The 27,538-nt window shown below is 51.3% G+C and overlaps 1 protein-coding gene across 1 annotated transcript in view; it reads right to left on the reverse strand.

Annotated features, from left to right (window-relative positions):
* Nucleotides 1–27,538, reverse strand: part of vill (villin-like) — a 115,852-nt gene that overhangs the window by 72,892 nt on the left and 15,422 nt on the right. The window contains 1 exon segment of the mRNA XM_073055054.1: nt 8,100–8,189. Within this exon segment, the coding sequence (XP_072911155.1) occupies nt 8,100–8,171 (72 nt within the window). The 5' untranslated portion in view covers nt 8,172–8,189.

Below are 27,538 nucleotides of genomic sequence, written 5' to 3' on the forward strand. Positions count from 1 at the left end.
GTGTGCGGGGAGGAGGGATTGGGGGTTGGTGTGTGGGGAGGAGGGATTTAGGGGTTGGTGTGTGGGGAGGAGGGGTTGGTGTGTGGGGAGGAGGGGTTTGGGGGTTGGTGTGCGGGGAGGAGGGATTTGGGGGTTGGTGTGTGGGTAGGAGGGATTTAGGGGGTTGGTGTGTGGGGAGGAGGGATTTGGGGGATGGTGTGTGGGGAGGAGGGATTTGGGGGTTGGTGTGTGGGGAGGAGGGGTTTGGGGGTTGGTGTGCGGGGAGGAGGGATTTGGGGGTTGGTGTGCGGGGAGGAGGGATTTGGGGGTTGGTGTGTGGGGAGGAGGGGTTGGTGTGTGGGGAGGAGGGGTTTGGGGGTTGGTGTGCGGGGAGGAGGGATTTGGGGGGTTGGTGTGTGGGGAGGAGGGGTTGGTGTGTGGGGAGGAGGGGTTGGTGTGTGGGGAGGAGGGATTTGGGGGTTGGTGTGTGGGGAGGAGGGGTTTGGGGGTTGGTGTGTGGGAGGAGGGGTTTGGGGGTTGGTGTGTGGGGAGGAGGGGTTGGTGTGTGGGGAGGGAGGGATTTGGGGGTTGGTGTGTGGGGAGGAGGGGTTTGGGGGTTGGTGTGTGGGGGAGTAGGGGTTTGGGGGTGGTGTGTGGGGAGGAGGGGTTTGGGGGTTGGTGTGTGGGAGGGAGGGGTTTGGGGGTTGGTGTGTGGGGAGGAGGGGTTTGGGGGTTTGGTGTGAGGGGAGGAGGGGTTTGGGGGTTGGTGTGTGGGGAGGAGGGATTTGGGGGTTGGTGTGCGGGGAGGAGGGATTTGGGGGTTGGTGTGTGGGGGAGGAGGGGTTGGTGTGTGGGGAGGAGGGGTTTGGGGGTTGGTGTGCGGGAGGAGGGATTTGGGGGTTGGTGTGCGGGGAGGAGGGATTTGGGAGTTGGTGTGTGGGGAGGAGGGATTTGGGGGTTGGTGTGTGGGGAGGAGGGATTTGGGGGTTGGTGTGTGGGGAGGAGGGGTTGGTGTGTGGGGAGGAGGGGTTTGGGGGTTGGTGTGTGGGGAGGAGGGGTTGGTGTGTGGGAGGAGGGGTTTGGGGGTTGGTGTGTGGGAGGAGGGGTTGGTGTGTGGGGAGGAGGGATTTGGGGGTTGGTGTGTGGGGAGGAGGGGTTTGGGGGTTGGTGTGTGGGGAGGAGGGATTTGGGGGTTGGTGTGTGGGGAGCAGGGGTTGGTGTGTGGGGAGGAGGGGTTTGGGGGTTGGTGTGCGGGGAGGAGGGATTTGGGGGTTGGTGTGTGGGGGAGGAGGGATTTAGGGGTTGGTGTGTGGGAGGAGGGGTTGGTGTGCGGGGAGGAGGGGTTTGGGGGTTGGTGTGCGGGGAGGAGGGATTTGGGGGTTGGTGTGTGGGGAGGAGGGGTTGGTGTGCGGGGAGGAGGGGTTTGGGGGTTGGTGTGTGGGGAGGAGGGGTTGGTGTGCGGGAAGGAGGGGTTTGGGGGTTGGTGTGTGGGGAGGAGGGGTTTTTGGGTTGGTGTGTGGGGAGGAGGGGTTGGTGTGCGGGGAGGAGGGATTTGGGAGTTGGTGTGTGGGGAGGAGGGGTTTGGGGGTTGGTGTGTGGGGAGGAGGGGTTTGGGGGTTGGTGTGTGGGGGAGGAGGGGTTGGTGTGCGGGGAGGAGGGATTTGGGGGTTGGTGTGTGGGAGGAGGGGTTTGGGGGTTGGTGTGTGGGGGAGGAGGGGTTGGTGTGCGGGGAGGAGGGATTTGGGGTTGGTGTGTGGGGAGGAGGGGTTTGGGGTTGGTGTGCGGGAGGAGGGGTTGGTGTGTGGGGAGGAGGGGTTTGGGGGTTGGTGTGTGGGGAGGAGGGGTTGGTGTGTGGGGAGGAGGGATTTAGGGGTTGGTGTGTGGGGAGGAGGGATTTGGGGTTGGTGTGTGGGGAGGAGGGGTTTGGGGGTTGGTGTGTGGGGAGGAGGGGTTTGGGGGTTGGTGTGTGGGGAGGAGGGGTTGGTGTGCGGGGAGGAGGGATTTGGGGGTTGGTGTGTGGGGAGGGGTTGGGGGTTGGTGTGTGGGGAGGAGGGGTTGGTGTGTGGGGAGGAGGGGTTGGTGTGTGGGGAGGAGGGATTTAGGGGTTGGTTGTGTGGGGAGGAGGGATTTGGGGGTTGGTGTGTGGGGAGGAGGGGTTTTGGGGGTTGGTGTGTGGGGAGGAGGGATTTGGGGGTTGGTGTGTGGGGAGGAGGGGTTTGGGGGTTGGTGTGCGGGGAGGTGGGATTTGGGGGTTGGTGTGCGGGGAGGAGGGGTTGGTGTGTGGGGAGGAGGGATTTGGGGGTTGGTGTGCGGGGAGGAGGGGGTTTGGGGGTTGGTGTGTGGGGAGGAGGGATTTGGGGGTTGGTGTGTGGGGAGGAGGGGTTTGGGGGTTGGTGTGTGGGGAGGAGGGGTTTGGGGGTTGGTGTGAGGGGAGGAGGGGGTTTGGGGGTTGGTGTGTGGGGAGGAGGGATTTGGGAGTTGGTGTGTGGGGAGGAGGGATTTGGGGGTTGGTGTGTGGGGAGGAGGGGGTTGGTGTGTGGGGAGGAGGGATTTGGGGGTTGGTGTGCGGGGAGGAGGGGTTTGGGGGTTGGTGTGTGGGGAGGAGGGATTTGGGGGTTGGTGTGTGGGGAGGAGGGGTTTGGGGGTTGGTGTGCGGGGAGGAGGGGTTGGTGTGTGGGGAGGAGGGGTTTGGGGGTTGGTGTGAGGGGAGGAGGGGTTGGTGTGTGGGGAGGAGGGGTTTGGGGGTTGGGTGTGAGGGGAGGAGGGGTTTGGGGGTTGGTGTGTGGGGAGGAGGGATTTGGGGGTTGGTGTGCGGGGAGGAGGGGTTTGGGGGTTGGTGTGTGGGGAGGAGGGGTTTGGGGGTTGGTGTGAGGGGAGGAGGGATTTGGGGGTTGGTGTGCGGGGAGGAGGGGTTTTGGGGGTTGGTGTGTGGGGAGGAGGGGTTTGGGGGTTGGTGTGTGGGGAGGAGGGATTTGAGGGTTGGTGTGCAGGGAGGAGGGATTTGGGGGTTGGTGTGCGGGGAGGAGGGATTTGGGGGGGTTGGTGTGTGGGGAGGAGGGATTTGGGGGTTGGGTGTGTGGGGAGGAGGGGTTGGGTGTGCGGGGAGGAGGGGATTTGGGGGTTGGTGTGCGGGGAGGAGGGATTTGGGGGTTGGTGTGCGGGGAGGAGGGGTTTGGGGGTTGGTGTGTGGGGAGGAGGGGTTTGGGGGTTGGTGTGTGGGGAGGAGTGATTTAGGGGCTGGTGTGTGGGAAGGAGGGATTTGGGGGTTGGTGTGTTGGAGGAGGGATTTGGGGGTTGGTGTGTGGGGAGGAGGGGGTTTGGGGGTTGGTGTGTGGGGAGGAGGGATTTGGGGGTTGGTGTGAGGGGAGGAGGGGTTTGGGGGTTGGTGTGTGGGGAGGAGGGATTTGGGGGGTTGGTGTGTGGGGAGGAGGGATTTGGGGGTTGGTGTGCGGGGAGGAGGGGTTTGGGGGGTTGGTGTGTGGGGAGGTGGGGTTTGGGGGTTGGTGTGTGGGGAGGAGGGGTTTGGGGGTTGGTGTGCGGGGAGGAGGGATTGGGGGGTTGGTGTGTGGGAGGAGGGATTTGGGGTTGGTGTACGGGGAGGAGGAGTTGGTGTGTGGGGAGGAGGGGTTGGGGGTTGGTGTGTGGGGAGGAGGGATTTGGGGGTTGGTGTGTGGGGAGGAGGGGTTGGTGTGTGGGGAGGAGGGATTTGGGGGTTGGTGTGTGGGGAGGAGGGATTTGGGGGTTGGTGTGTGGGGAGGAGGGGGTTGGTGTGTGGGGAGGAGGTGTTTGGGGGTTGGTGTGTGGGGAGGAGGGATTTGGGGGTTGGTGTGTGGGGAGGAGGGATTTAGGGGTTGTTGTGTGGGGAGGAGGGGTTGGTGTGCGGGGAGGAGGGATTAGGGGTTGGTGTGTGGGGAGGAGGGGTTGGTGTGCGGGGAGGAGGGATTTGGGGGTTGCTGTGGTGGGAGGAGGGGTTTGGGGGTTGGTGTGTGGGGAGGAGGGATTTGGGGGTTGGTGTGTGGGGAGGAGGGGGTTGGTGTGCGGGGAGGAGGGGTTTGGGGGTTGGTGTGCCGGGAGGAGGGGTTTGGGGGTTAGTGTGCGGGGAGGAGGAGTTTGGGGGTTGGTGTGTGGGGAGGAGGGATTTGGGGGTTGGTGTGTGGGGAGGAGGGATTGGGGGTTGGTGTGTGGGGAGGAGGGATTTAGGGGTTGGTGTGAGGGAGGAGGGGTTTGGGGGTTGGTGTGTGGGGAGGAGGGATTTGGGAGTTGGTGTGTGGGGAGGAGGGATTTGGGGGTTGGTGTGTGGGGAGGAGGGGTTGGTGTGTGGGGAGGAGGGATTTGGGGGTTGGTGTGCGGGGAGGAGGGGTTTGGGGGTTGGTGTGTGGGGAGGAGGGGTTTGGGGGTTGGTGTGAGGGGAGGAGGGATTTGGGGGTTGGTGTGTGGGGAGGAGGGGTTTGGGGGTTGGTGTGCGGGGAGGAGGGGTTGGTGTGTGGGGAGGAGGGGTTTGGGGGTTGGTGTGAGGGGGAGGAGGGGTTGGTGTGTGGGGAGGAGGGGTTGGGGGTTGGTGTGAGGGGAGGAGGGGTTTGGGGGTTGGTGTGTGGGGAGGAGGGATTTGGGGGTTGGTGTGCGGGGAGGAGGGGTTTGGGGGTTGGTGTGTGGGGAGGAGGGGTTTGGGGGTTGGTGTGAGGGGAGGAGGGATTTGGGGGTTGGTGTGCGGGGAGGAGGGGTTTGGGGGGTTGGTGTGTGGGGAGGAGGGGTTTGGGGGTTGGTGTGTGGGGAGGAGGGATTTGGGGGTTGGTGTGTGGGGAGGAGGGGTTTGGGGGTTAGTGTGCGGGGAGGAGGGGTTTGGGGGTTGGTGTGCGGGGAGGAGGGGTTTGGGGGTTGGTGTGTGGGGAGGAGGGATTTGAGGGTTGGTGTGCAGGGAGGAGGGATTTGGGGGTTGGTGTGCGGGGAGGAGGGATTTGGGGGTTGGTGTGCGGGGAGGAGGGATTTGGGGGTTGGTGTGCGGGGAGGAGGGGTTTGGGGGTTGGTGTGTGGGGAGGAGGGGTTTGGGGGTTGGTGTGTGGGGAGGAGTGATTTAGGGGCTGGTGTGTGGGAAGGAGGGATTTGGGGGTTGGTGTGTGGGGAGGAGGGATTTGGGGGTTGGTGTGTGGGGAGGAGGGGTTTGGGGGTTGGTGTGTGGGGAGGAGGGATTTGGGGGTTGGTGTGAGGGGAGGAGGGGTTTGGGGGTTGGTGTGTGGGGAGGAGGGATTTGGGGGTTGGTGTGTGGGGAGGAGGGATTTGGGGGTTGGTGTGCGGGGAGGAGGGGGTTTGGGGGTTGGTGTGTGGGGAGGAGGGGTTTGGGGGGTTGGTGTGCGGGGAGGAGGGATTTGGGGGTTGGTGTGTGGGGAGGAGGGATTTGGGGGTTGGTGTACGGGGAGGAGGGAGTTGGTGTGTGGGGAGGAGGGGTTTGGGGGTTGGTGTGTGGGGAGGAGGGATTTTGGGGGTTGGTGTGTGGGGAGGAGGGGTTGGTGTGTGGGGAGGAGGGATTTGGGGGTTGGTGTGTGGGGAGGAGGGATTTGGGGGTTGGTGTGTGGGGAGGAGGGGTTGGTGTGTGGGAGGAGGTGTTTGGGGGTTGGTGTGTGGGGAGGAGGGATTTGGGGGTTGGTGTGTGGGGAGGAGGGATTTAGGGGTTGGGTGTGGGGGAGGAGGGGTTGGTGTGCGGGGAGGAGGGATTTAGGGGTTGGTGTGTGGGGAGGAGGGGTTGGTGTGCGGGGAGGAGGGATTTGGGGGTTGCTGTGTGGGGAGGAGGGGTTTGGGGGTTGGTGTGTGGGGAGGAGGGATTTGGGGGGTTGGTGTGTGGGGAGGAGGGATTAGGGGTTGGTGTGTGGGGAGGAGGGGTTGGTGTGCGGGGAGGAGGGGTTTGGGGGTTGGTGTGCCGGGAGGAGGGGTTTGGGGGGTTAGTGTGGCGGGAGGAGGAGTTTGGGGGTTGGTGTGTGGGGAGGAGGGATTTGGGGGTTTGGTGTGTGGGGAGGAGGGATTTGGGGGTTGGTGTGTGGGGAGGAGGGATTTAGGGGTTGGTGTGTGGGGAGGAGGGGTTGGTGTGCGGGGAGGAGGGATTTGGGGGTTGGTGTGTGGGGAGGAGGGGTTTGGGGGTTGGTGTGTGGGGAGGAGGGGTTGGTGTGTGGGGAGGAGGGATTGGGGGTTGGTGTGTGGGGAGGAGGGTTTTGGGGGTTGGTGTGCGTGGAGAGGGATTTGGGGGTTGGTGTGCGGGGAGGAGAGGTTTGGGGGTTGGTGTGAGGGGAGGAGGGGTTTGGGGGTTGGTGTGTGGGGAGGAGGGATTTGGGGGTTGGTGTGTGGGGAGGAGGGGTTTGGGGGTTGGTGTGTGGGGAGGAGGGATTTGGGGGTTGGTGTGCGGGGAGGAGGGATTTGGGGGTTGGTGTGCGGGGAGGAGGGATTTGGGGGTTGGTGTGTGGGGAGGAGGGATTTGGGGGTTGGTGTGCGGGGAGGAGGGGTTGGTGTGTGGGAGGAGGGGTTTGGGGGTTGGTGTGCGGGGAGGAGGGATTTGGGGTTGGTGTGTGGGGAGGAGGGGTTTGGGGGTTGGTGTGTGGGGAGGAGGGGTTGGTGTGTGGGGAGGAGGGATTTGGGGGTTGTGTGTGGGGAGGAGGATTTGGGGGTTGGTGTGTGGGGAGGAGGGGTTGGTGTGCGGGAGGAGGGATTTGGGGGTTGGTGTGTGGGAGGAGGGTTGTGTGTGGGGAGGAGGGATTTGGGGGTTGGTGTGTGGGTAGGAGGGATTTGGGGGTTGGTGTGTGGGGAGGAGGGGTTGGTGTGCGGGGAGGAGGGATTTGGGGGTTGGTGTGTGGGGAGGAGGGGTTTGGGGGTTGGTGTGCGGGGATGAGGGATTTGGGGGTTGGTGTGTGGGGAGGAGGGGTTTGGGGGTTGGTGTGTGGGGAGGAGGGGTTGGGTGTGTGGGGAGGAGGGGTTTGGGGGTTGGTGTGCGGGGAGGATGGGATTTGGGGGTTGGTGTGTGGGGAGGAGGGATTTGGGAGTTGGTGTGTGGGAGGAGGTGTTTGGGGGTTGGTGTGTGGGAGGAGGGATTTGGGAGTTGGTGTGTGGGGAGGAGGGGTTGGTGTGTGGGGAGGAGGGGTTTGGGGGTTGGTGTGTGGGGAGGAGGGGTTGGTGTGTGGGGAGGAGGGGTTTGGGGGTTGGTGTGTGGGGAGGAGGGATTTGGGAGTTGGTGTGTGGGGAGGAGGGGTTGGGGGGGTTTGGTGTGTGGGGAGGAGGGGGTTTGGGGGTTGGTGTGAGGGGAGGAGGGGTTTGGGGGTTGGTGTGCGGGGAGGAGGGATTTGGGGGCTGATGATCGCGGTGCTGCTTTTCTCTCGTGGTTTCATGGCCACCTGGAGAAGTAGAGTTTCAGAGCTGTGTACTCTGAACCCTCGAGGATGCAGGGGAGATTTATCCGGATGCTGTCTGGATTAAAGAGCCTGCTTTAACTGGAATGACTAAGCAAGTGAGGGGTTTATCTCTTTGCAGTGAGGGAGGATGAGAGATGACTTGAAGGAGCTGTACAAGATGATAGGAGACATAAATCAAGTGGGCAGCCGGAGACTTTTCCCAGGGTCGGAGTGACTAATGCAAGGAAACGTAATGTTAAGGCATTTGAAAGTTCTGGGGGAGTGTCAGAGCTAGGTGTGTTTCAAACGGGGGAGTGGTGTTTACATGGAGGTCCCTGCCAGGGATGGTGGTAGAGGGCTGATACATTAAGGTCATTTAAGAGACTGTTAAATAAGCACGTGGATGATAGAGGAATAGAGGGCATGTGGGAGGGAAGGGTTAGATTTGATTTTGGAGCAGGTGAACACGTCAGTGTAACATACTGTTCTGTGTTGAAATCCCACCTCAGTGGCTAATAATTAAATAAGTACATTTCAACTGGTAAATATCAAAGAATTCACAACAGTTCACACAGGCAAATCTCACACTCTCTCTCTCTCACACACACACACCACACACACACACACACACACACACACACACACACACACACACACACACACACACACACACACACACACACACACACACACACACACACACACACACACACACACACACACACCCCTTCACTCATGAATATTGCCTCTCACCTCGATGGTCCATATTTGAAGACCCAGCTCCTTGCCGACATGTTTAAAGGCTTCTGGTATTACGGTTGGCATGGCGACTGGTTATCACAGCTGAGAAGTGGAGTAGAGATGAAAACAGGGTCAGAATGAGATCTCGGGTCACAGTGCCACCCCCAGCTTACCCATCGGGACACCGGTAAATCCCCCCAACAACCCCATCCCTCCCCCAGTCTGACTGCTGACCCAGGGTGGTTGCTGAGCTGGGGCCACTCTTGACCCCTCATTGAGGGGGCTAACATGCTAATGGACTGAACTGGACTCTTCTACTGTTGGAGTTTGGGTGAACTGATTAAGAATTTGCGGTTCAGACCCATTTCTTTGCTACAGTTTGATGAACTGATGTAAAGCCTCTCCCCACCCCCCCCCCCCCAGGAGATACAAAATCCTGAAGTGCAATACACCAGGCTCAAAGACAGCTTCTACCCCCATGTTCTAACACTATTGAACAGTCCGTCAGAACTGTGCCCTGCCTGATACGAAGATAATCTTTACAATACTATTGTAAGTAGGCCCGTCCAAACGGACCTCTCTCAGTGGCCATCTCAAGCCGACCGTCCATCTGGCAGGACACACAGTGACAGGGAGATCCACACTCAGGAGCGGATTGGTTTATGTACCGACGTACAATGTGTGCATTACCATCCAGAGATCACACCATACACAGGTACATCACTACCCTCTCTTCCCAGGGGACGAGGGATGTCAGCAGGGAGCTTGCCGCTCAGAATCGCCCCCACCTTGATGACAAATGGGGGGGGATTGGAGTCACCACTGCCCAGACACCCAGCGGGACCTGTCACTGAAATACCATAAACAGGCGCTGAGAATCAGCACTTATCGATGCCTCATGGTCATCAAAGATCCCGCCTACCCCGGACATTCTCCCTCCTCCCCTCGAGCAGGCGACGCAAAAACACAAGAGATTCTGCAGGTGCTGGAAGTCTTAAGCAACACACACAAAATGCTGGAGGAGTTTGACAGGTCGGGCTAGTATCTGTAAAGGGGAATGAAGTCGACATTTCAGGACGAGACCCTTCATCAGGACGGGAAGGAAGAGGGGCAGGTGGAGAAGTGGAAATAAGAAGGTGGGAGGGAGAGGAAGGAGGACAAGCTAGAAGGTGATTGGTGAGGGGGAAGGTGGGTAGGTGGGGCATTGAAGTAAGAAGCTGGGAAGGTGATAGGAGGAAAAAGTAAAGGACCGAAGAAGAAGGAATCTGATAAGAGGCAGTGGACCATCGGAGAGAGCCATTGATTGCTCTAACTTAAGGTAATTTCTACCCCCCCACCCCTTTTCCATTCCCCTTCTGGTTACCCGCTCACTTATTCTCTCCTGCTCACCTGCCCACCACCTCCCTCTGGTGCCCCTCCTCCCTCCCTCCCTCCCTTTCATTTTAAAATCTTTTTATTAATTATTATTGAAGATTAACAAAAAAAATACATTGTCAATATGTCATTATGTACAATAAGGAATTAAATTAGCAAATAACTAATTAACAAAGCTAAGTGATGTATCAATAATAAGAAAAAAAATGAAATGTTAAGAATATTTTTTTAAAGAAAAAGGGGGAAAAAAGAACCCCTACTAACTAAAAAAACTCCTACTAACTGAAAAAACCCAAAAAAACCCATTGGGAGCACAACCCCGGAGCTATACATCATACAACATCATACAAGCTTCCATTAAAAAATCATCAATCCGCCAACTCAATTCCACTTAAAGAAAAATCGGAAGGAAACCATGTTAATTAACTCAAATCAGATGATAGTAGTGGGTGAACGAACCCCACCTTTTCTCAAAATCAGATCGATGTAAAACCGAGACAGCCACATTGACACATATGTTTTGGTCGTGTTCAGTTCTGAAACATTTTTGGAAGTCTATTTTCTCTATAATTTCTAAAGTTTTAAAAATTAATTTACAACCTAATAACTTGACAGTTTTATTTGGTGTAATCCCTCAATATATTCATGGTATTTCTCCATCAGACCAACACGGAATTGCATTTGTTACGTTATTGGCCAGAAGGGTTATTTTGTTGAAATGGAAAGATGTTTCTGCTCCTACTTTGATACAATGGTTCTCTCAGGTGATGCTGTGTCTTAGTTTGGAGAAAATCAGAAGTCGAACTTTTGATCCTCCCTCCCGTTCTTCCACGTTCTGGTCACGTCATTGCAGGAAGGATGTGAAGCTTCAGAGAGAATGCAGAGGAGATTTACCAGGATGCTGCCTGGATTAGAGAGCATAGGTTGAGAAAGCTGGGACTTTTCTCTTTGTAGAGAAGGAGGATAGGAAGTGACTTGATAGAGTTGTACAATAAGATGAAAAGAGATGAAGTGGACAGGCAGACAGCACCTTACTTCCCAGGTGAGAATGGTTAATGTGAGGGAGCATAACTTTAAGATGATTGGTGGAAAGTACGGGGGGGATGTCAGAGGTGAGTTTTTTTTTACACAGAGAGCGGTGGGTGCGTGGAACGTCCTGTCAGGGGTGGTGGGAGAAGCAGAAACATTCGGTACTACGTGTGCAGGAAGTGTTAGATTCAGCTTGAAGTGGGTTAAATGGTCAGCACAATATAGTGGGCTGAAGGGCCTGAATGGTGCTGTACTATCGAAAGCCAAGCCCTTCATCATCTGTTTCCAAGGCGCCTCAGCCACTTCTTCAGACCCCCCTCTGTGTGAAGAAGTTGCCCCCCCCCCCCCCCCCCGTTTCTACTAAACCCTTCTCCTCTTACCTTATAACTATGCTCTGGTGTGCTTGATTCCCTTTACCCTGAGAGAATAAAAGTCTATCTATGCCCCTCCTAGATTTAAACACCTCAACAATGTCACCCCTCAGTCTACTACCTTCCAACCTGCTCAACCTCGCTCCTTCAAGTCAGGACAACTTCCTCGTAAATCTCTGCTCTCTTTCCACCTTACAGTCAAAGTCGAGTTTAACAGTCGAGCACAAGTGCTGTCCGTGTGTGTACAATGTAAAACCGACTAGCAGCAGCAGGACAGGCTCACAGCATTGGCTAAGCAGCACTCGCAAGAAAAACACCGCAAGACAAAGGAGCAGAATTAGGCCTTCGGCCCATCAAGTCTGTTCCACATTTCTTCGTGGCTGATTTATCGTCCCTCTCAACCGCTCTCCCCTGCCTTCTCCCCCATAACCAATGACACCCTGACTAATCAAGAACCTATCAACCCTCATTTTAAATATAAACATTGGAAAAGACATAAATGATACACAATTTTTACAAGAAAAAGCACACTGATATGACGTCCATTGTAGTGCAAAGTGATTATAGTGTTGCTAAACTGTAGAGATTCGGGCGGTGCCGTTTGGTCCGAGGACTGACTGTACGGTTGTTCCTGACTCGATGGGACTTCCTTACCCAATGGTAAGGTCGAGTCCCTGCGCCAGTCGTCAACCACTCCTTCCCTCCCACTCAGCCTGCCGACGCTGAACCTGCTGCTGTGGGGCTTTTGGCTTCCGTGCCTCCTTACACAATGGCATCTTTCCAATATCAGGGCAACCAAAACTGAACACAATACCGCAGTCCAAATGCTGCCTAGCTGAAAGTCAATGCACCAGTAAGGTGCTACCCATCATTAAGGACCCCACCACCCTCTTCTCACTGTTACCATCAGGGAGGAGGTACAGGAGCCTGAGGGCACACACTCAGCGACTCAGGAACAGCTTCTTCCCCTCCGCCATCAGGTAGGAGGTACAGGAGCCTGAAGACACACACTCAGCGATTCAGGAACAGCTTCTTCCCCTCCGCCATCAGGTAGGAGGTACAGGAGGCTGAAGACACACACTCAGCGATTCAGGAACAGCTTCTTCCCCTCCGCCATCAGGTAGGAGGTACAGGAGCCTGAAGACACACACTCAGCGATTCAGGAACAGCTTCTTCCCCTCCGCCATCAGGTAGGAGGTACAGGAGCCTGAAGACACACACTCAGCGATTCAGGAACAGCTTCTTCCCCTCCGCCATCAGGTAGGAGGTACAGGAGCCTGAGGACACACACTCAGCGATTCAGGAACAGCTTCTTCCCCTCCGCCATCAGGTAGGAGGTACAGGAGCCTGAAGACACTCACTCAGCGATTCAGGAACAGCTTCTTCCCCTCCGCCATCAGGTAGGAGGTACAGGAGCCTGAAGACACACACTCAGCGATTCAGGAACAGCTTCTTCCCCTCCGCCATCAGGTAGGAGGTACAGGAGCCTGAAGACACACACTCAGCGATTCAGGAACAGCTTCTTCCCCTCCGCCATCAGGTAGGAGGTACAGGAGCCTGAAGACACTCACTCAGCGATTCAGGAACAGCTGCTTCCCCTCCGCCATCAGGTAGGAGGAACAGGAGCCTGAGGGCACACACTCAGCGATTCAGGAACAGCTTCTTCCCCTCTGCCATCCGATTCCTAAATGGACATTGAACCCGTGAAAACTACCTCACTACTCTCTTTTTGCACTGCTTCCTTAATCTAATTTTTATACAGAATTCTTATTGCAATATCTGTTAATAAAAACTATACATTGCACCGTACTGAAGGCACAACACAACAGATTTCACGACGTAAGCCAGCGATAGGAAACCAAACTCTGATTGTGCTATTACAGTGCGACATCCCGATTTCAGAACTCAAAGTCTGAGTGTTGACTTACACACAAGACCCACACGGGGAAGCAGCCCGCTCCGCGGTGAGATGGTGGTCTCTGGCCAAGCCCCTGGGGGTGGGAGGAAGCCACGTCTCCTACAGTCAAGGGGCCCGGCAGCATCACCACCGGCTGACAGAAGCCCCGTCTCGGGGAAAGCAAGCAAAGATTTCAAACAAACAACAGCCAAGGGTAAACTCCTGGATCTGCAAGCCCCACCTCCTCGGTCACTAAGAGACACATCCTGGAGAACGGGAAGGCCTGCCCCTCCCTCCGGTGGTCCGTGGGACAGTGTTCAGTCACCCAGCTCTGTGTGCAGAGCCCAGATACTCCCACTGGGAGCAGAGCGGCCCTCTGTGCTCACTCACTCACTCTCACACTTCCACATTTTCAATCACTGACACTCACAGACAGGCAAAGTGCACACAGACACACACAGAGTACATACAGACACACACGCACAGAGTACATACAGACACACACACAGTACATACAGACACACACACAGTACATACAGACACACACACAGAGTACATACAGACACACACAGAGTACATACAGACACACACACACAGAGTACATACAGACACACACAGAGTACATACAGACACACACACAGAGTACATACAGACACACACAGAGTACATACAGACACACACACACAGAGTACATACAGACACACACAGAGTACATACAGACACACACACAGTACATACAGACACACACAGAGTACATACAGACACACACACACAGAGTACATACAGACACACACAGAGTACATACAGACACACACACAGTACATACAGACACACACAGAGTACATACAGACACACACGCACAGAGTACATACAGACACACACACAGAGTACATACAGACACACACAGAGTACATACAGACACACACACAGTACATACAGACACACACAGAGTACATACAGACACACACACAGAGTACATACAGACACATACAGACACACACGCACAGAGTACACACAGACTACATACGGACACACACAGACACAGACTACACACATTTGAGGATACACATTCAAAGTTATAGTACATGACAAGAACTCACTTGCAGAGATACACACACACACACACACACACACACACACACACACACACACACACAGGTACAGACACACACACACTTACACAGGTACAGACACACACACACAGGTACACACACACACACAGGTACAGACACACACACTTACACAGGTACAGACACACACACACACAGGTACAGACACACACACACTTACACAGGTACAGACACACACACACACAGGTACAGACACACACACTTACACAGGTACAGACACACACACACACAGGTACACACACACAGAGGTACAGACACACACACACACAGGTACAGACACACACACACAGGTACAGACACACACGCAGGTACACACACACACACACAGGTACAGACACACACACACTTACACAGGTGCAGACACACACACACAGGTACACACACACACACACACAGAGGTACACACACACACACACACACACTTGCAGAAACACACTAACAGACAGGAGCTTCTGTGTATGTGAACGGGACACCCGGATGGTATGTTCCCTCCCAGATGCCAGGATTAGGGACATCTCAGATCATGTCCACAACATTTTGGAGAGGGAGGGGGAGCAGCCAGATGTCTTGGTACATATTGGTACCAATGACAAAGGAAGGGAAAACAAAGAGGTCCTGAAAAGAGAATTTAGAGAGCTAGGTAGAAAGCTGAGAAGCAGGACCTCCCGGGTAGTAAATTTCTGGATTGCTGCCTGTGCCACACGCCTATGAAGGTAGAAACAGGACGATATGGCAGATAAATGAGAGGCTGAGAAGCTGGTTCAGGGAGCAGGGCTTCAGGTTCTCGGATCATTGGGATCTCCTCTGCAAGAGGTATGATCTGTACAAAAGTGACGGGTTGCACCTGAACCCGAGGGGGACCAATATTCTTGTGGGTAGATATGTTAGAGCTGTTGGGGAGGATTTGAACTAATTTTGCGGGGGGTGTGGGAACCGAAGGGACTCAGGATAGGACAGATGGTAAAAAAAGTAAAGATAGCGTGCAGTCAGACTGTCAGGAAGGGCAGGGAGGTGATGGGATTTAGTTGCAGCCAACAGGCTGAGTATCAAAACATTAGGGATGCAGAGTCAGAAAGGATAGCAAATACGGTACTCAAAGTGTTACCGGTATATCTAAATGCGCGTAGTATAAGAAATAAGGTGGATATTCTTGTTGCACTATTACAGATTGCCAGGTATGATGTTGTGGCCAACACTGAATCGTGTTGTAGCTGGGAACTGAATGCCTATTATTACACGTTATACCGGAGGGATAGGAAGGTAGGCAGAGGGGGTGGTGTGGCTCTACTGGTAAACAATGGCATCAAATCAGTAGAAAGATGTGACATAGGATCAGGAGATGTTGAATCCTTGCGGGTTGAGTTAAGAAACTGCAAGAGTAAAAGGACGTTGATGACAGTTATATACAGACCTCCCAACAGTGGCTGGGAGGTGGACCACAGATTACAACAGGAAATAGAAAAGGCGTATCAAAGGGGAAATGTTATGATAGTCATGGAGATTTCAGCATGCAGGTTGGAAATGGATCTCAGGAGAGTGAGTTTGTTGAATGCCTAAGAGATGGCTTTTTAGAGCAGTTTGTCGTTGAGCCTGCTAGGGGATCAGCTGTACTGGATTGGGTGTTAAGTAATGAACCGGAGGCGATTGGGGAGCTTAAGGTAAAAGAACCTTTAGGAACCAGTGATCACAATATGATTGTGTTCAACTTGAAATGTGATGGGGGGGAAGTAAAGACCGATGTAGCAGGAATTCAGTGGAGTAAAGGAAATTACAGTGGTATGAGAGAGGAGTTGGCCAAAGTAAATTGGAAGGAGCTGCTGGCAGGGATGTCAGCAGAGCGACAACGGTGTGCATTTCTGGGGAAAATGGGGAAGGTGCAAGACATGTGTATCCCAAAAATGAAGAAATACTCAAATGGTAAAATAGTACAACTGGGCTGACAGGGGAAGTCAAAGCTAATGTAAAAGCAAAAGAGAGGACATACAACAAAGCAAAAATTAGCGGGAAGATAGAGGATTGGGAAATTTTTAAAAACATACAGAGAGCAACTAAAACGATCATTAGAAGGGAAAAGATGAAATATGAAAGCAAGCTAGCAAATAATATCAAAGTGGATAGTAAAAGCTTTTTCAAGTATATTAAAAATAAAAGAGAAATGAGAGTGGATATAGGACCACTAGAAAATGAGGCAGGCTAAATAATAACGGGACAAGGAACTAAATGAGTATTTTGCGTCAGTCTTCACTGTGGAAGACACTCGCAGTGTGCCAGATGTTGTAGTGTGTGAAGGAAGAGAAGTGGGTGCAGTTACTACTACAAGGGAGAAGGTGCTCAAAAAGCTGAAATATCTAAAGGTACATAAGTCACCCGGTCCAGATCAACTGCACTCTTGGGTTCTGAAAGAGGGAGCATTAGAGATTGTGGAGGCATTAGAAATGATCTTTCAAAAATCACTGGACTCTGGCATGGTGCCAGAGGAATGGAAAATTGCAAATGTCACTCCACATCTTCCCAACCACCGAGGTCAGAAAATCCTGCCTGACGAACCTGTTGGAATTCTTTGAGGAGATTACAGGTAGGATAGATAAAGGGGATGCAGTGGATGTTGTATATTTGGACTTTCAGAAGGCCTTTGACAAGGTGCCACACACGAGGCTGCTTACCAAGTTAAGAGCCCATGGTATTACAGGAAAGTTACTAACGTGGTTAAAGCACTGGCTGATTGGTGGGAGGCAGCGAGTGGGAAAGAAGGATCCTTTTCTGGTTGGCTGCTGGTGAACAGTGGTGTTCTGCAGGGGTCGGTGTCGGACCACTTCTTTTTGTGCTGTATATCAGTGATTTAGATTATGTTTGTTGCCTGGTTTGCAGATGATACGAAGATCGGTCGAGGGGCAGGTAGTGTTGAGGAATCAGGTAGGATGCAGAAGGACTTAGACAGTTTAGGAAAATGGGCAAGAAATTGGCAAATGAAATACAATATTGGAAAATGCATGGTCATACACTTTGGTTGTAGAAATAAGTGTGCAGACTACTTTCTAAACGGGGAGAAAATCCAAAAATTTGAGATGGAAAGGGACTTGGGCGTCCTTGTGCAGAACACCCTAAAGGTTAACTTGCAGATTGAGTCAGTGGTGAGGAAGGCAAATGCAATGTTAGCATTCATTTCAAGAGGTCTAGAATACAAGAGCAGGGATGTGATGCTGAGGCTTTATAAGGCACTGGTGAGGCCTCACCTTGAGTATTGTGAACAATTTTGGACCCTTCATCTTAGAAAAGATGTGCTGGCGTTGGAGAGGGTCCAGAGGAGGTTCACAATGAAAGGGTTATCATACGAGGAACGTTTGATGGCTCTGGGTCTGTACGCATTGGAATTCAGAAGGATGAGGGGGGATCTCATTGAAACCTTTCGAATGTTGAAAGGCCTGGACAGAGTAGATGTGGAAAGGATGTTTGCCATGGTGGGGGAGTCTAGGACAAGAGGACACAGCCTCAGGTTGAAGCAATGCCCTTTCAAAACAGAGATGCAGAGAAATTTCTTTTGCCAGAGGGTGGTGAATTTGTGGAATTTGTTGCCGCATGCAGCTGTGGAGGACAGGTCACTGGGTGTATTTAAGGCAGAGATTGATTGGACATGGCATCAAAGGTTACGGGGAGAAGGCCGGGAACTGGGGCTGAGGAGGAGATAGAAAAAGAGGATCAGCCATGATTGAATGGCGGAGCAGACTCGATGGGCCAGATGGCCTAATTCTGCTCCTATGTCTTATGGTCCTATACGCATTCATATACATGAATAATCACACTAAATACTCACAGACACACTCACTCACAAACAGACACTCTCAGACTCCCAGAGACATACTCATTCCCACTCAGACCCATACCCTCACAGTCACACTCAGCCACACAGCTGGCTGTCCAGACCTGCTACGCCCTGCACTGGCTACAGAGTCAATAGACAATAGACAATAGACAATAGGTGCAGAAGTAGACCATTCAGCCCTTCGAGCCTGCACCGCCATTTTGAGATCATGGCTGATCAATTACTATCAATATCCAGTTCCTGCCTTGTCCCCATATCCCTTGATTCCCCTATCCATAAGATACCTATCTAGCTCCTTCTTGAAAGCATCCAGAGAATTGGCCTCCACTGCCTTCCAAGGCAGTGCATTCCAGACCCCCACAACTCTCTGGGAGAAGAAGTTTTTCCTTAACTCTGTCCTAAATGACCTACCCCTTATTCTCAAACCATGCCCTCTGGTACTGGACTCTCCCAGCATCTGGAACATATTTCCTGTTGTTCAATCCCTTAATAATCTTATATGTTTCAATCAGATCCCCTCTCAATCTCCTTAATTCCAGCGTGTACAAGCCCAGTCTCTCTAACCTCTCTGTGTAAGACAGTCCAGACATCCCAGGAATTAACCTCGTGAATCTACGCTGCACTTCCTCTACAGCCAGGATGTCCTTCCTTAACCCTGGAGACCAAAACTGTACACAATACTTCAGGTGTGGTCTCACCAGGGCTCTGTACAAATGCAAGAGGATTTCCTTGCTCTTGTACTCAATTCCCTTTGTAATAAAGGCCAACATTCCATTAGCCTTCTTCACTGCCTGCTGCACTTGCTCATTCACCTTCAGTGACTGATGAACAAGGACTCCTAGATCTCTTTGTATTTCTCCCTTACCTAACTCTACACCGTTCAGATAATAATCTGCCTTCCTGATCTTACTCCCAAAGTGGATAACCTCACACTTATTCACATTAAACGTCATCTGCCAAGTATCTGCCCACTCACCCAGCCTATCCAAGTCACCCTGAATTCTCCTAACATCCTCATCACATGTCACACTGCCACCCAGCTTAGTATCATCAGCAAATTTGCTGATGTTATTTTCTATGCCTTCATCCAAATCGTTAACGTAAATGGTAAACAGCTGTGGTCCCAATACCGAGCCCTGTGGCACCCCACTAGTCACCACCTGCCATTCTGAGAAACACCCATTCACCGCTACCCTTTGCTTTCTATCTGCCAACCAGTTTTCTATCCATGTCAATGCCTTCCCCCCGATGCCCTGAGCTTTGATTTTACCCACCAATCTCCTATGTGGGACCTTATCAAATGCCTTCTGAAAATCGAGGTACACTACATCCACTGGATCTCCCCCGTCTAACTTCCTGGTTACATCCTCTGGCTGATTTCACTTGAGAGCATCTGTCTGAAAGGGAAGATCCCCATTTAGACTTGGTGCTGGAGCCAAGGGAAGGGACGGCCAGAGGAAATACACTGCAAAACTTGTTCTGAATACTGTCCATACCGATCGTTTCATCCCAGATACAGTCTGCACCGATCGTTGATCCCAAATACTGTCCGTGCAGATTGTTTCATCCTGGATACAGTCCATGATGATCATTTCATCCCGAATACTGTCCATGCCAATTGTTTCATCCGGAATACTATCCATGCTGATCATTTTGTTCTGGATACAGTCCGTACTGATCGTTTCATCCGGAATACTATCCATGCTGATCATTTCGTTCTGGATACAGTCTGTGCCGATCGTTTTGTCCTGAGTGTGGGTACTGATTGTTTCCACCCGAATACGATCCATGCTGATCGTTTTGTCCCAGATACTGTCCATGCTGATCGTTTCGTTCTGGATACAGTCCGTACTGATCGTTTCATCCCGAATACTGTCCATGCCAATCGTTTCATCCGGAATACTGTCCGTGCTGATCGTTTTGTCCCGGATACGGTCTGTGCTGATCATTTCATCCGGAATACTATCCATGCTGATCGTTTTGTTCTGGATACAGTCCGTACTGATCGTTTCATCCCGAATACTGTCCATGCCAATCGTTTTGTTCTGGATACAGTCTGTACTGATCGTTTCATCCCGAATACGATCCATGCCAATCGTTTTGTCCCGGATACGGTCTGTGCTGATCATTTCATTATAATTGTACATCTTGATTATTTAGAGACACAGCACAAGATGGGCCTGAGTCACACCGCCCAGCAGCCCAACTACTTAACCCTGGCCTAATCACAGGACAATTTACAATGACCAATTAACCTACCAACCAGTACGTCTTCAGACCGTGGGAGGAAACCGGATCACCCGGAGGAAACCCACACGCTCACAGGAAGCACTTCCTTACAGAGGACGCTGGAATTAAACTCCAACTTTGACACGTCGAGCTGTAATAGGGTCGCGCTAACTGCTGTGCTGAGCTAGTACTAAGCACCTAATTACAGAATGCGGGTTAGAGTGTAACAGTTACAAGTGCAGCGCAGGTGGACAATAAGATGCAAGGCCATCACACCGTAGACTGTGAGGTCAAGTGTCCAACATATTCTACCAGGGAACCGTTCAATTCTCGTGGAACAGCAGGGTAGAAGCTGTCCTCGAGCCTGGTGCTGCGTGCCTTCAGGCTTCTGTATCTCCTGCCTGACGAGAGGGGGAGAGGAGAGAAAGTCCGGGTGGGTGGGGTCTGTGATTTACCGAGGCAGCAGAAGGTACAGACAGAGTCCATGGAGGGGAGGCTGGTTTCCGTGATGTGCTGAACTCTCCACAGCTCTCTGGTTTCTTGTGGTCGTGGGTACAGGAGCGAGCCTTTGTGCATCCGGACAGAATGCTTTCTATGGTGTATGGTGTAGGGGAACCTACAGTACTTACTGTGTAAAATCTTAGGCACATATATATCGCTAGGGTGCCTAAGACTTTTGCAAAGTGCTGCTTTTGTCAGTGTGGAGTGGACAGCGAGTTTGTAAATCTACCGGGAGCAAACGATGTTGGAAGTGGCGTGGGTGGGGCACTGTGGGAGGGGTGTGGGAGAGAGACAGGGTGTGGCATGGGTGCAGAGACACCAGGCAAGGCCATTTGATTCCAAACAATTGATCATTACAGAATGTCTCTCTGGTGCTTTCCACTCCCTCCCCTCTCCCTTCCCCTTTTCCCAACCACGACTCCCCTCTCCCTGCCCCCTTCCCACTCTCAGTCCACAATAGAGACCCATATCAGAATCAGGTTTATCATCGCTCACGTATGTCATGAAATTTGGTTTTTTTGTGGCAGCAGTACAGTGCAAAAATTAAGATTACTACAGTACTGTGTAAAAGTCCACTGCACCCCAGCTATGTACGGTATACGTGCCTCAGATGGTACTGTACGCCCTGTAGTTACGGACTCTTCTACTCTGGGTACAGCAATTCGAGCGTGCAGTAACATTTGAAGCTGTAAAGAGCAGTGAGCTCAGCCTAATACATTACAGACACATCCATCCCCAGCGTCGGGAGTACCTATAGGAATGGCCATCATTAAAGAACCTTACCATCCCAGCCACACCATCTTCTCGCAGCCTGAAGTCCCACACCACCAGGTTCACAAACAGCTTCAACCGATCGGCAAACCCTAACACTTCCTCAGTATAGTAATGCTCTGACCACTTTGCACTACAAACAAATTTTTGTTTTAATAATGTTCTTCCTTATTTCTTGCATCCCAGATCATCCGGGAGGCAGAGCAACTGATAGATGCGACTTTTGAACAGATGGTTACACCCAGAGGGCAGAATTTGGGGAGTAGATGGGTGAACATCAAGAGAGGTAAAGGAGAAGGAAGTCAGTGCAGGGTCCCCCTGTGGCCATTCCCCTCAGCAGCGTGTATACCCCTTCGGATACTGATGGGGGGGGGGGGGGTGGTGATCTATCTGGGCCAGGCAGCAGCAGCCAGGCCAATAGCACTGTGGTCGGCTCTGAGCCTCAAAAGGAAGTGCGAAGTCCGGCAAAGCAATTGTCATAGGGGACTCGACAGTGATGGGTACGGATAGGAGATTCTGCAGGAACTTAGGAAAATAAACTGGGGGCAGATGTTCTCAGTAAAATGCACGGCAGAAATGTGGCAAATGTTCAGGGAACATTTGCATGGCGTTCTGCGTAGGTATGTTCCACTGAGGCAGGGGAAGGATGGTAGGGTAAAAGAACCATGGTATAGAAAGGATGTAGAAAATCTAGTTAAGAAGAAAAGAAAAGCTTACAAAAGGTTGAAGAAACTAGGTACTGTTAGAGCTCTAGAAAATCACAAGGGTGCCAGGAAGGAGTTTAAGAATGGAAATATGAGAGCCAGAAGGGGCCAAGAGAAGGCCTTGGTGAGCTGGATTAAGGAAAACCCCAAGGCATTCTACAAAAATGTGAAGAGCGAGAGGATGAGCCGTGTGAGAATAGGACCAATCAGGAGCAACAGTGGAAACACGTGCATGGATCCGGAGGAGGTATTTAATGAATACTTTGTTTCAGTATTCACCAGTGAAAAGGACCTTGGCAATAGTGGGGATGACGTACAGCAGACTGAAATGTTTGAGTGTATAGACATTAAGAAAGAAGATGTGCTGGAGCTGTTGAAAGGTATTAAGTTAGCTAAATTGTCAGGACCAAACGAGATGTACCCCAGGCTACTGTGGGAAGTGAGGGAGGAGATTGCTGAGCCTCTGACAATGATCTTTGCATCATCACTAGGAACGGGAGAAGCACCAGAGGATTGGAGAGTTGCAAACATTGTTCCCTTGTTCAAGAAAGGAGTAGAGATAACCCAGGAAATTATGGACCGGTGAGTTTGACTTCAGTGGTGGGCAAGTCATTGGAGAAGATCCTGAGAGGCAGAATTTATGAGCATTTGGAAAGACATGATCTGATTAAGGATAGTCAGCATGTCTTTGTCAAAGGCAGGTTGTGCCTTACGAGCCTGATTGAATTCTTTGAGGATGTAACAAAACACATTGATGAAGGTAGATCTGTGGATGTGGTGTATATGGATTTCAGTAAGGCATTTGATAAGGTTCCCCATGCGAGGCTCATTCAGAAGGTAATGAGGCATGGGATCCAAGAAGACCTTGTTTTGTGGATCCAGAATTGGCTTGCCCACAGAAGGCAAAGAGTGGTTGTAGACGGGTCATATTCTGCATGGAGGTCAGTCACCAGGGATGTGCCTCAGGAATCTGTTCTGGGACCCCTACTCTTTGTGATTTTTATAAATGACCTGGATGCGGAAGTGGAGGGATGGGTTAGTAAGTTTGCAGATGACACAAAGGTTGGGGGTGTTGTGGATAGTTTGCAGGGTTGTCAGAGGTTACAGTGAGGCATTGATAGGATGTAGAACTGGGCTGAGAAGTGGCAGATGGAGTTTAACCCAGATAAGTGTGAAGTGGTTCATTTTCGTAGGTCAAATATGATGGCAGAATACAGTATTAATGGTAAGACTCTTGGCAGTGTGGAGGATCAAAGGGATCTTGGGATCCGAGTCCATAGGACACTCAAAGCTGCTGTGCAGGTTAACAGTGTTGTTAAGAACACGTACGGTGTGATGGCCTTCATCAACAGTGGGATTGAGTTCAAGTGCCAAGAGGTAATGTTGCAGCTATATAGGACCCTGGTCAGACCCCACTTGGAGTACTGTGCTCAGTTCTGGTTGCCTCACTACAGGAAGGATGTGGAAACCATAGAAAGGGTGCAGAGGAGATTTACAAGGATATTGCCTGGATTGGGGAGCATGCCTTATGAGAATAGGTTGAGTGAACTCGGCCTTTTCTCCTTGGAGCGACAAAGGATGAGAGTTGACCTGATAGAGGTGTATAAGATGATGAAAGGCATTGATCGTGTGGATAGTCAGAGGCTTTTCCCCAGGGCTGAAATGGCTAACACGAGGACACAGGTTTAAGGTGCTTGGAAGTAGGTACAGAGGATATGTCAGGGGTAAGTTTTCCACACAGAGAGTGGTGGAATATACTACCAACAATGGTGGTAGAGGCAGATACAATAGGGTCTTTTAAGTGACTCTTAGATAGGTACATGGAGTTTAGAAAAATAGAGGGCTATGCGGAAGGGAAATTCTAGTTAGTTTCTAGAGTAGGTTACATGGTCGGCACAACATTGTGGGCCGAAGGGCCTGGATTCTACGTTTCTATGACTCTAGGTCTTGGATCAGGTCCACAGCATTCTACAGGGGAGGGATGAACAGCTGGAAGATGTGATACACATCAGTACCAACGACATGGGCAGGAAAAGGGAAGAGATCCTGAAGAGCGAATGTCGGGAGTTAGGCAGAAAGCTGAACACCCAGGATAGTAATCTCTGGATTGCTGACCGTGCCACGTGCCATTGAGGGTACGAATAGGATGATTTGTCAGGTTTGTGTGTGGCTGAGGAACTGGTGCAGGGAGCAGGGTTCCAGATTGATGGATCATTGGGATCCCTCTGGGGAGGGTATGACCCGTACGAGAGAGGAAGGTTACACCTGAACCCGAAGGGGACCAATATATTAGTAGGCAGGATTGCTAGAGCTGTTGGGGAGGATTTAAAATGACTAGGCAGGGGGACGGGACCCAGAGTGATAGGGCTGAGGAAGTTGGCATAGAAGCAGATGCAGTGTGTAGCGAGACTGTGAGAAAGGACAGGCAGGTGATAGGGCAAAATCACAGACAGTGGGATGAGTTAAAGTGTAATCGGAAACAAAAGTGGGAAGAGTGATGAATACAGGACTGAAGGTGTTATACTTCAATGCAGGCAACATATGGAATAAGGTAGATAATCTTGTAGCGCAGCTAGAGATTGGCAGGTTTGATGTGGGCTACGCTGAGACGTGGCTGAACAAAGAAGGTTGGGAAGATGTTGGAATCAATTATTAAGAATGAGGTCTCAGTTTACTTGGAGGCACATGATAAAATAGGCCATAGTCAGCATGGTTTCCTCAAGGGAAAGTCTTGCCTGACAAATCTGTTGGAATTCTTTGAAGAAATAACAAGCAGAATAGACAAAGGAGAATTGATCGAGGTTGAGTACTTGGATTTTCTGAAGGCTTTGACAAGCTGCCACACATGAGGCTGCTTAACAAGTTACGAGCCCATGGTATTATAGGAAAGATTTCAGCATGGATAAAACAGTGGCTGATTGGCAGGAGGCAAAGAGTGAGAATAAAGGGAGCCCTTTATGACTGGCTGCCAGTGACTAGTGGTGTTCCATAGGGGCCTGTGTTGGGACCAATTCTTTTACTTTATATGTCGATAATTTGGATGATGGAATCAATGGCTTTGTTACTAAGTTTACAAATGATATGAAGATAGGTGGAGGGGCAGGTAGTTCTGAGGAAATAGAGAGGCTACAGATAGACTTAGACAGATTAAGGAAAATGGGCAAAGAAATGGCAGATGGAATTCAGTGTCGGGAAGTGTGTGGTCATGCACTTTGGTAGAAGAAATGAAAGGGTCGACTATTTTCTAAATGGAGAAAAAATACAAAAAACTGAGGTCCAAAGGGACTTGGGAGTCCATGTGCAGGATTCCCTAAGGGTTCATTTGCAGGTTGAATCTGTGGTGAGGAAGGCAAATGCAACATTAACATTTAAAATACAAACGCAAAGATGTAATATTGAGACTTTGTAAAGCACTGGTGAGGCCTCACTTAGAGTGATGTGAGCGGTTTTGGGCCCCTTATCTTAGAAAGGATGTGCTGAAACCGGAGGGAGTTCAAAGGAGGTTCACAAAAATGATTCCAGGGTTGAAAGGCTCATCATTTGAAGAGCATTTGATGGCTCTGGGCCTGTATTCACTGGAATTCAGAAGAATGAGGGGTGTCTTCATTGAAACCTATCGAATGGTGAAAGGCTTTGATACCTCTCTGGCTGCAGAGGGGATATTTCCTGTGGTGGGAGAGTCTAGACCAGAGATTTAAGTCTAGAACGGAAATGAGGAGGAATTTCCTTAGCCAGAGAGTGGTGAATCTGTGGAATTCTTCGCTACAGGCAAAGAGTTGTATTTATGTATACTTAAGGCAGAGGTTGATAGATTCTTGATTGGTCAGGGTGTGAAGGGATATGGGAGAAGGCAGGAGATTGAGGCTGAGAGGAAAATTGGATCAGCCATGATGAAACGGTGGTGCAGATTCAATGGGCCAAATGGCCTCATTCTGCTATATTTTATGGTCTTATGGAATTATGGAGGCATGAGAGAGGAACTGGCTAAAGTTGACTGGAAGGGGACACTGGCAAGGATGACAGCAAAACAGCAATAGCTGGAGTTTCTGGGGGGAAATTCGGAAGGCGCAGGATAGATACGTCCCAAAGATAAAGAATATTCTAAAGGGAGGATGATGCAAATGTGGCTGACAAGGGAAGTCAAAGACAGCATAAAAGCAAAAGAGAGGGCATAGAATACAACAAAAAACAGTGGGAAAGTAGAGGATTAGGGAGCTTTTAAAAACCAACAGTAGGTAACTGAAAAAGTCATAAGGGAGGAAAAGATGAAATCAGAAGGTAAGCTAGCCAATAATATCAAAGAGGTTACAAAAAAGTTTTTTTCAAATGTACAGAGTAAATTAGAGATGAGAGTGGATAATAGACTGCTGAAAGATGAGAGTGCAGAGGTAGTAACGGGAGGCAAAGATTTGGAGGATGAACTTAAGTATTTGTGTTAGTTCACACTGTGGAAGATCCACTATCTGAATGCCAGAAATGCAAGAGTGTCAGGGGGAAGAAGTGAGTGCTTTGCTGTTACTAAGGAGAAGGTCCCGGCAGAGCAGGAAGGGATGAAGGTGGATAAGTCACCTGGGCTAGATGGTATACACTCCAGGGTTCTGAAAGAGGTGGCTGAAGAGATCGAGGAGCATTAATAATGATCTTTCAAAAGTCACTGGATTCTGGAATGGTTCCGGAAGACTGACACACTGCAGATGTCACTCCCCTCTTCATGAAGGGAGAGAGGCAGAAGAAAGGAAATCGTAGGCCAGTTTTGGGAAGATGTTGAAGTCGATTGTTAAGGTTGTGGTTTGAGGGTACTTGGAGGCACATGATAAAATGGGCCAAAGTCAGCATGGTTTCCTTAAGGGGATATTCTCCCTAACAAGTCTGTTGGAATTTTTTGAGGAAATAACAGGCAGGATGGACAAGGGAGGGTCAATGCTTATGGGCTGCTTGGATTTTCAGAAAGTCTTGACAAGGTGCCCCACACGAGGCTGCTAAACAAGATAATAGCCCATGGTATTACAGGAAAGATACTAGCACTGATAAAGATCAGCTGACTGGCAGGAGGGAGTGAGTGGGAACAAAGAGGGCTTTTCTGATTGGCTGCCCATGACGAGTACCGTGTGGCAGGGAGCGCTTCTTTTTACGCTGTATGTCAAAGATTTGGTTGATGCTTTGTGGACGATATGAAGACAGGTGGAGGGGCAGGTAGTGTTGAGGAAGCAGGGAGTCTGCAGGAGAATGGGCAAAGAAGTGGCGGATGGGAAGTGTATGGTAGGAGGAGTAAAGGTGCGGACTATTTTCTAAATGGGGAGAAAATGCAAAAATCAGATTTGCAAAGGGATTTGGGAGACCTTGTGCAGTATTCCCTAAGGGTTAATTTGCAAGTTGAGTAATGAAGGCAAATGCAATGTTAACATTCATTTTGAGAGGACTAGAATATAACAGCAAAGATGTGATGCCAAGACTTTATAAGCACTGGTCAGACTGTACTTTGCAGTGTCATGAGCAGTTTTGGGCCCCTTAACTAAGAAACGATGCGTTGTCTTTAGAGAGGAGATTCACCAGAATGAATCCAGGAATGAAAAGGTTAACATATGAGGAGCGTTTGATGGCTCTGGGCCTGTACTCACTGGAGTT

Source organism: Hemitrygon akajei, chromosome 8 (genome assembly GCF_048418815.1).
Source record: "Hemitrygon akajei chromosome 8, sHemAka1.3, whole genome shotgun sequence".
NCBI classification, from domain to species: Eukaryota; Metazoa; Chordata; class Chondrichthyes; order Myliobatiformes; family Dasyatidae; genus Hemitrygon; species Hemitrygon akajei.